Below are 9,356 nucleotides of genomic sequence, written 5' to 3'. Positions count from 1 at the left end.
ATGGATATGGGCTAAATGTAGACAACATGAGACGCGGATCCAAATAGTCTCTTTATTACTGAGGTAATAAGAGACAAGCGTTTCTGTTGTGACGGGCCAATACCCCGAAGTCCTTTTTACTGATCGACGCACAGTCGATCGTCCTGCTCGTCGATCTACTTTTATGTCTGGCGTTTGTTCAAGTCCTCGAGGAAGTACTGACGTGTTCACACCAGTTTGCAGGAGAGGTGGCTAGTTTAGCTAGCTAGGTAGAGCCGGGTAGTGACAATAGCGGCCGTATCAGGTAAGAAACGACCGTCATTGATTATTTTCACAGCAATTTCAAACACAACGAAGTGACGCTGATGGATGTTGAAACTATAGAGAAGGCTGAAGAAAACTACATTACTCAGTGATTAATGATGTGGTTACTAAAGCAATTTTTCATTTGTAATTTTGCTATCTGGCTAGCTGTGGAACCGATAGCAGTATGATACCGTGTCTCCGGAAGTGAGTTGTCAAATGATCGAACTCCTCGCTGGTACTTGTAGTTTAACGTTTTCCTCTTGTACATTGTGTGTGACGGGGAGACCGTAAGCCGTGAACTACATTTTATTTCTTTCGGGCTTGAATTGGCTCTACGCTGGGTTGTGGGTATTGTAGTTGCACAAATCCATTTATGGAATGGAAGGGGACCACCGAAACTTTAAAAAAACTACATAACCCATGTAAACGGTAATATAGGCCAAAGGGCAAAGGCATTTGAATAGATTGTTAGCTTTTTCTAAGCTAACGTCACTGTGTTTTTTAAATAAATTTTCTCACGATATGCCAGTAGCAGTTACCGAATCATTTATTCCGATCGTAGGCACATTGTCTGTCCTCCAAAAGTCAATTTTGGTTAATGTTAATTAATAGCTGCCTTTCCTGCCTTGCCTAAGGTTGTTAGCTAGTTATGCAGCTAACGCTAACTAGCCAGAACCTCCAACAATTCAATCCGGCGTTTTCTTGTTTTTCAAGGAAGAGTACGTCTCATAAATCGATATTAAATATACTGTAATCGCAAAGGTTAAGACAGTGCTGTTGGTAGTCAGAGTTATATCCCAAGAAAATTGATTATCTTTTCGATTCTAAATCAGTGGATCAATGACGAGTCCTGAGTCAAAGTAGCCGATACATGTCGCTATTGGTCAGTTTACACGTAATGTCATTTGTAACAAGAGTTAATACTAGATTTTGTTATGAAGGTCACTTCCCCAATGTCTGTAATTTTCGTGCACTGGTTGTATGTACCTGACATGATTAGTGATGCCCATCTGTACTCACATTATTACTGTTTGCAAAAAAAAAAAAAAAGTAGATGCCAGTGTTTGCCACGGATTCTGTAGAAAAGACGGAGATGCATCACCTAGAAAAGTCATGAATTTCTATGGCCTCCTATGGTTCATCTTTTTTTGGAACTGCTTTCAGCATTACATTGTAATACCAAGTGATGTATCAACAACTAAATTCATTACATTTGTAATTCTTATTTTTCAGGATCATGAATTATAGATGAGGCCAGACGGATTTGGCTGACTCTCTTCCCTTAACAAAAGATAGATGCAGTAACAGTAGCACCTTGCTTTCTAGAAAAGTTGACTGAATTTTGTATGGTCTACTCCAGTAATGCTAGCCAAGCACCTTATATTTCTCAAATCAAAATGTATTATCTGTTACTTATAATGGGAAGTAAAGTTCTTCTTCTTCAATGGCAGAATGTCAGAAGGGGACAGTGTTGGGGAGTCAATCCATGGGAAACCATCCATAGTAGCTGCCTTCTTCACACGAGTTGGACAGGTAACACACCTATCGCACACATTATTGAAGCAATTAGGGATAAATATAGTTGATCCTGAATGCCTCATGTATATCTTATTACCATCAAGCCAAAATATTAAATGCATGTCAATGAAAGTGATGGTGATTAAGGTCAATTCCATTGACTGAATTATATTGTAGTCCCATGTAATTGCTCTGCACTGGATTGTTACAGTACCAGTGCTGCTGGTACTGTAACAATTTAGCTTTTTTTATGTTTCCGTAATATGATGTAATGTTTATTTCAGGTTTATCAGTCATGGCTAGACAAGTCAACACCATTCTATGCAGTGCGATGGGCAGTCACTCTTCTCCTCACTGCTGTCTACATGATCAGAGTGTACATACTACAGGTAATTACTTATTTGGCTCGTCATCTTCTTCTTTTTTTTTACAAAACTAATTTACTTGCCCTATGATAAGTACAACATCTAAATACAAATGAATGGATGGTGTTCCTTGGCCGGATGTGGGGTATATTGACTTTGTATTGCATATCGATCAAACAAGATATAGAATATGACAAAATTGCATGACATGCCATGTTTGCCTTTCTAAAAGCTGCGCTTGCATTTGGGCTCTCTACACAACCTTGTCCCCATTCTCCACATTTCCACGCAAATGAACATTTTCAAACAGGGTAGACCTGTTATTTTTGTATTAACATCTTCTTGTTCTTTGCACAAATACGTATATTGTTAGCAGGATGTTAAACAGCCTAAAGTGAAGAGATTAGCCTCATTTTATTCAATAAATGAATTGAGAAATAAGTCAAAAAAGTAAACCCTTTCTGCATTCTCTTTTGCTGACTCTGCTTTAGTTAAGCTGATTATGGCAGCTCATGTAGCTTTGAAAACTGAAAATATAGTCTGCTTCATAGAAAAGTGTGCATAGTGTGCATCAGCCTAAAAAACACCAAGATTTTGAACATTTTTGTTCATATCACCTATCATATCACTCTTGCTTTGGATGGGTATCATTAAGATTTTAATGGTAATACCACGACTGATATATATTTTTTTGTCTTGAGTTTTTTATTGATTCATACACACATAAACATACAATCAAACTCGAAAACAGATACCAACATCAGCAGACAGCATATCCAGCATACAACCATATATACAAAGGCCTCCTGCAAATCAACATTTCCTTTTTTGAAACAACCACAACATACATTCAGACCCATGTCAATTTTTCCTTATGTCCTATCTACAAAACAGTACTTTCCCAGGCCCTACATAAAAAATGTTCCTCTTCGTTGTTAATTCTAGCTAACATGCGTTCATATGATGCAACTTCTGACATCATTTCCATAAATTTTTTAACATCTGGGACGACTGTACTCTTCCATACTTTGAGAATTGCACATACAGGTCACTTATTTTGCATATCCCTCCTACAAGCCACTAATTCCAATAAACAGATTTCTTCCCAATATGTACAGTTGGGTTATACCATAGAGAGGCGTAAGGTTGTCTCAAGTGCAAAATACTATATATCTTATGAATTTCTCTCCAAACTGCTTTAGAATAAGACAGCACTGGGTTTGAAAAATAATTATGTCCAGAAGTTGTTACATCATGTGAGAGGACATACAGAGGTTCAAACGGGCTAGTTAGTTCCCTTTCAATTTTGATCCAGCTTAGCTCCTGATCTATCCCCTTCTAATGTTTTATCAATCTAGACATTTCAAATGATAGATTATATAATCTTACATTAGGTAGACCCAGACCTCCTATTTCCCTCGGTGACCACATCTTCTTTATATTAATCCTTGGTCTCTTTTTATCCCATTAAAAAGTCTTTGATAATTCTATCATAATGTTTAAACAGCTGTGGTGCTATATTGAGTGGTAACATCATGGAAACATAATTGAATTGTGGTACAACCTCCATTTTAATTAGATAAAATTTTGCCTCACAATGTGAGCTACAATTTTCCCCATTTATCCAGGTTCTATTTTATTTTCTGGAGGAGTGGTTCCATATTTGAGAGCATCATTTCATCCAGATTTGAATTTGGTTGAATGCCTAGCTATTTCATACCTGAAGGTAGAAACTTGAAGCCATATGAAGTGATAATCCCAGAGTGACATGAATGCAATATCGGCATACATACCGTGTCAGTGAGGCGCTTCCTGTCAGCTCGTGACAGCACAGCTCTTCCTGCCTCCCACAAATCATCATCGTTACCTTATTCCCACAGATTCACACACCCTTCGTCTCTTTTCATAAAGTCCCCCGGTTCTCTAATCAGTATCTCACACAAACTTCTCCGTGTCCTTGCTGTCTCGAAAAGTTGTGTCTTTAACACAGGGCCTCAATTTTCAGACTAAGAATGAAGTGTATGTCTCAAGATGTACATAATAAACTGCTGGTCATGGGGAGCTCTCCTACTGTGCTGCCATTTTCCCTGTGGTCCCACGTGACCCCGATATTATTTGTTGATTTGCTATTTATGAAAAAACATCCTTAAGTTATGTGTATTCAATTAGAATTAATTCTTGTAGGTAATTCAACAGAATTGATTGGATCAAATTCCAATTAGAGGCTGATTTTATAAGGATGGAAATGAAAATGGATGCAATAGACTGAATTACTTAACTTTAATAAACACGTTTTTCAGCATTTCATTTTAAAGTGCATTTATATTTACTGTGCGCCCAAAAAGCCTTTCTAACTTGTTGCCATTTCTCATTCTGCTTTTCAGGGTTGGTATATAGTAACATATGCTTTGGGAATCTACCATCTCAACCTCTTCATTGCTTTTCTATCACCAAAAGTGGACCCTTCACTGCTTGACGAAGGCAAGTTGACTAAAATGATATGACTTTTTTTCTTGAGTAGTCATGTTGTGTGCTTGGAAATAGGTTCCTTTTTAAGTTACCTGTTTATTCTCAAAAGCTTTTGACTCATTGCTCTTATGATTAGTAAGGAAACATGTAATCCCATGTTTTTCCCAGCAAAATAAGTGTATGCATTTCACTCCTTAGACCTCCCTAATACACATGTATGCAATTTTTCATTTAATCTTGGTTACGCTAAGGAAAATGTAGGTTTTATACTTGGCGACAGCTGTTGCCAGTGGGAAACCGCATGGTCTTAAAATTCATAAAGTTAACCTATTTACACATATAAAAGATAAGAATGTCTCTAATACATGTAACATATTCTTGGTAAGTGGGTTCGAAAGTTTATTTGATACATGAAGAAACTATGGCAGTGCATAGTGAAGAAAACAATGCAATTACTGTATTTTCAAGATAAATAGAATTAACAGCCAAAACCTTCGACACCAAGCATAACACTATGACTATGTGTTATGCTAGTGGAAACAAATGTTGCTGCACTTACATTCACTCTTTTTCAAAAGATATAATAATATAAAAATAATATAAAAAAAGCAAAATATTTCAGTAATATCAGGTAATGAAGGTATTCTACTTCCTCTTGTTTGAGATTGAAGTGGGTGTTGTTCCAAAGGTGCACACAGGAAGTAAAGTGGCCTGGTCGTGTGACCATCCACAGTAGTTACATACAATTTACTTTCTTTTATTTTAAAACTTGCATTAGCTGTCCAAAGCCAAAACAACAAAATTTTTTTGAACTTCCATAAGTAAAAGAAAACGTCTGGCAACAATTGTTGCCGGTGGGATTAAGCTGTCAAAGCACAAGCAGTATATTCAAATAACATACAGACAGACACTCACCAACACGTGGCAGTAAGTTGAAACAGCTAATGAAATAATAACTAAAAAAAAGTTAGGTTCATGAGAAACTGGTATGTTTCAACTTGGAATTTGTTGGTTTTTAATGCTGATTTCTGGCTGAATATTCTTCCTGTTGATTAAACACCACATCACCCTGTGACCTACATCTCCTGCAGATGAAGGCCCAGCCCTTCCTACCAAGCAGAATGAGGAGTTCCGCCCCTTCATCAGAAGGTTGCCTGAATTCAAATTCTGGTAAGCCTAGTCCATGACAGCTAAAGCCGTCACTTCCATCAACAGACACTGTTATATATTCTTTCAAATGAACTGTTTTTCCAAAGGTTAAGTTATGCAGAGCTCATTTGTAAAGGGAGAAAGCCTAATGTCAACCCTGGATTCACTCCCATCATCTGTAGACAATCCCAGTAAAGCAAACATCTATTTTCTAAACAATACATTTAGGATAAACAAGTACTAATTGATGATCAAAGCCATATTTCTTTGTTTATGATCAGTTGTGTGAAAACTTCGCTGACAGAAATGTGTCTAGGCAAAGCCTGTTTTCTGTTATGTACTAAAGCGTGAAGAGAGCAAAATTGTTTTGCATTTCTCATCAGCATGTATCTGGTCTATGAAAGGATCATCTTTGGTTCCTGTTTTGAATGTTTATCATCACTGTATGATCAAAAACTTGTTTTGAAGTTGACGTCAGTTGTTTGAACACCAGTAACTAGAGCGAAGAATCAACACTGGATTGATTATCGAATCATTAGACTATATTAAAACATTATAGCAGTTGAGTTTGTCACTTTCCGCTTGTGCTATCTTGTACTTTTAATATGGATTGTGTAATAATGTCATATGGCCTTTGTTCAGACTACTATCTCCACATTGATCCCAAAATGAAGCATCCAGTATGCAGACATATTGCACATACATAAGAACATAGAGTGAATGACAGCGTTCTGCAGGTTGTTGTTGACTTGTTAAGGTTCAAAATAGCAATTTTCTCTTCTAACTGGGGCATTGTCGCTTTTCTCGCCAGGCATTCTGCAACAAAAGGCATCGTCATCGCCATGATTTGCACATTTTTTGATGCCTTCAATGTGCCAGTTTTCTGGCCTATACTTGTTATGTACTTCATCATGCTCTTCTGCATCACCATGAAGAGGCAGATCAAGGTAAAAAGCTCACATTGATCAACACTTCCATACTCTTTATACGTTGAGAATGGCTGTAGTAGAGTCAGCCGTGAAAAGTGAATGCTGCGGTTCATCCAAAAAGTGATTGTAGGATCCGATGAACACAAAGTTAAATTTTGTAATGCAAATATGGAAAGATGTTCCTTTTCTGCAAAAACAGGAAATCTTAACATTCCAAGAGAGTATAGTTTTTTAGGATGCAGCATGCCGTCCAATATTTTTACATTGCAAATACCTTGTTTTAAGTATGATTCCCTTATCTTTTTATATTTACTTTTTAAAAAGAGGCAGTCACCAAATTTCTTCATCACATAGATTAAATTGGTAAAATGTATAATCAGACCTGAGAACTGCTTGTTAATTCTACTTTTCCTTTCCATCTTCTATAGCATATGATCAAGTACAGATACCTACCCTTCACACATGGGAAGAGGACATACAAAGGCAAGGAAGACACAGGGAAAACTTTTGCTAGTTAAAAACTCCCACTTAGCCTTCTCCTCTTTATCATTTGAAATCCATCACTCACACCTGGTGGGGAGTGACAAGGGTTAGAGATTTTTTTTTGTGGGACAGTAACATGAAAACATAATGTTAAAAATAAAAGTTTTGATCCATGGTTCAGTGTTGGATGAGGACGTGAGCAGCATGGATCAAATTAGTTTGGGAATTTTGCCTTTGTCTATTAAAGAGTAGGGTTTTTTGTTTTGTTTGTTTATTATATTTTGGAAGATACCACCACCCAATACCACATTTTAGAATACATTTTTGATTTTTTTCAGTAGTAGGAGAAACTAAGTGTGGCTTTTTGCCTTTTTGAACCCATGGGGTAAGTATAAAGTCATCAAAAAGGACCACACTGAAAAAGAAAATGTAGTGAAGGTTTTCTGTTGTTTTTTTTTTATTAAGTTAGTTATTTTGCCCCAGTGGTGATACCAGTACATGTCCTTCTCTCAAATGAAACAAATATGCCAACTTTTGATTAATATATTGGTTCCTACTTATTTGTAACAATTTACATATTGAACAGCAGTAGTGTTAATAGCAAAATAACATGATTGTGTAAGATGAAATATGAAAGAAATGCAAGTCTTCAAACTGAATAAATTTATCTTTTGAGACAAAAGCGCACAGCTGCTCTGGCTTAAAATTGTGTCAGCCAGTCTTCTGTGCCAAAAGTGGACCCTTTGGAGAGGCTAGTCACATAACACTTGAATATGCATTCATGACAGGTAGAGAAGAATTTTCTTACTTCCATCTCTTTAAATGACCAAACGCAACTCAGTGATCATTGAATTGGCCACTACATTTACCTGAGCTACACTGCTGAAGCCAGCGTTAGGAGAATAAGGATGAGTGCTTAACATTTACTTCATTTGAATTGTCAAGCCACCCACATCACTGAATGCGTAGTTCAAGGCAAATGTTCCTAATCCTGACCCATTTAGTTTCCTGTAGCCTGAAGTCTACCTTTTCAGACACTTCATTCTTCCTGTACACCTTTAAGTTTAACAGATGGGATACTGTGTTGTTGAGCACCCCTACAAACCAAAATTTTAAATAATAACAATTGGGGGCATTTAGTTTGAAATAGCAAATCAATTAATTTGCTTTACCTCAGATTTTTACTGTTAAGATGATAATTATAAAAAGTCCAATTTATGAAAAAGCAAGTCTACTTTAACCACAACAAATTTTTCTCTACCCATCTGTGTTTGAAAGTCCAGGCTCAATTTGATTTGTGTAGACTAGTTGATGTAGTCCTTTATAATCTGTTTACTTTGGAAAAAGTTGTGGTAAATAGTCATTCCAAGCAATCTGTTGTTCTCTTTCTTTTGCAGAGGAAACATAAGAAAACAGAGATTCAGAGCTTTTATTATAAGAAATGGATGAAGTGGGTGGCGATCACTTTCTTTTCTATAAACCTGTTGATTTTTTTTTTTTTCCATTTTATCACAATGCTGGGTATTATCTGTAATTACTAAAATTTGATCAGAACTCTAGTAAGGGATCAAAACATTTTCCTGTAAAACATTTTTGTTTCAAAGGATTGTCTGGAGGATTTGTATATATATATATATATATATATATATTTTAAAATATAAAATTTTTTTGGAGATTATTTTTATTTTTGTTTTTTCTTCCAACCACCATACTGTTTCCTACTTTTAAATCCATTGACAGCAGAACTGGTTAATTGGGTTCTCGATTTGATGAATTAAATGTCTTTCTCATGAATTGCATGTTCATGTTTTCTTGTGCTACAGTTATTAAAAAATAGATTTTAATAACTCAAGTGTAATTTTTTCACTCCAAATGCTATTAAAGAGGCTGTGTCCCTTCAAACAGTATATCGGTGTCATGGAATCATATTTTCATACTAGATATTCATTCAAGAGAGTTAAAGGACAACCAAACAAAACACACACCTGAAAAAAATCTAGGCCTCAGTCTTCAATAAGCTTCTATTTTCTGTCATCAAATACATCCCTGTACAGTTCATTATTCAGGTAGCATTTTCCACTCAAACCTGTTGGGTTATAAGATGTACAGCAAAAAAGATCAAAAAAAAAAAAAAAAAAAGAAAGACGCTTTCTGTACC

General features: G+C 36.1%; 1 protein-coding gene across 2 annotated transcripts; it reads left to right on the top strand.

Moving 5' to 3' along the window:
* Positions 1 to 197: 197 nt before the first annotated feature.
* On the top strand, positions 198 to 9,099 carry rer1 (retention in endoplasmic reticulum sorting receptor 1). Of its 2 annotated transcripts, XM_029506251.1 has the most exons (8): positions 198 to 283; positions 1,737 to 1,818; positions 2,088 to 2,192; positions 4,553 to 4,649; positions 5,729 to 5,807; positions 6,598 to 6,733; positions 7,144 to 7,198; positions 8,596 to 9,099. In XM_029506251.1, exons 2-8 carry the CDS (start codon positions 1,738 to 1,740, stop codon positions 8,604 to 8,606), a joined length of 564 nt encoding a protein of 187 aa, XP_029362111.1. In that variant the 5' UTR covers positions 198 to 283; position 1,737; the 3' UTR covers positions 8,607 to 9,099. The 2 variants fall into 2 exon arrangements, with proteins under 2 accessions (XP_029362111.1, XP_029362110.1); XM_029506250.1 differs by having other exon boundaries at positions 7,144 to 9,099.
* Positions 9,100 to 9,356: the final 257 nt, after the last annotated feature.

This window comes from Echeneis naucrates, chromosome 7 (genome assembly GCF_900963305.1).
Source record: "Echeneis naucrates chromosome 7, fEcheNa1.1, whole genome shotgun sequence".
NCBI lineage: Eukaryota > Metazoa > Chordata > Actinopteri > Carangiformes > Echeneidae > Echeneis > Echeneis naucrates.
Note: the sequence above shows the minus strand (reverse complement) of the source record. Positions and strands in the feature narration are given on the sequence as shown.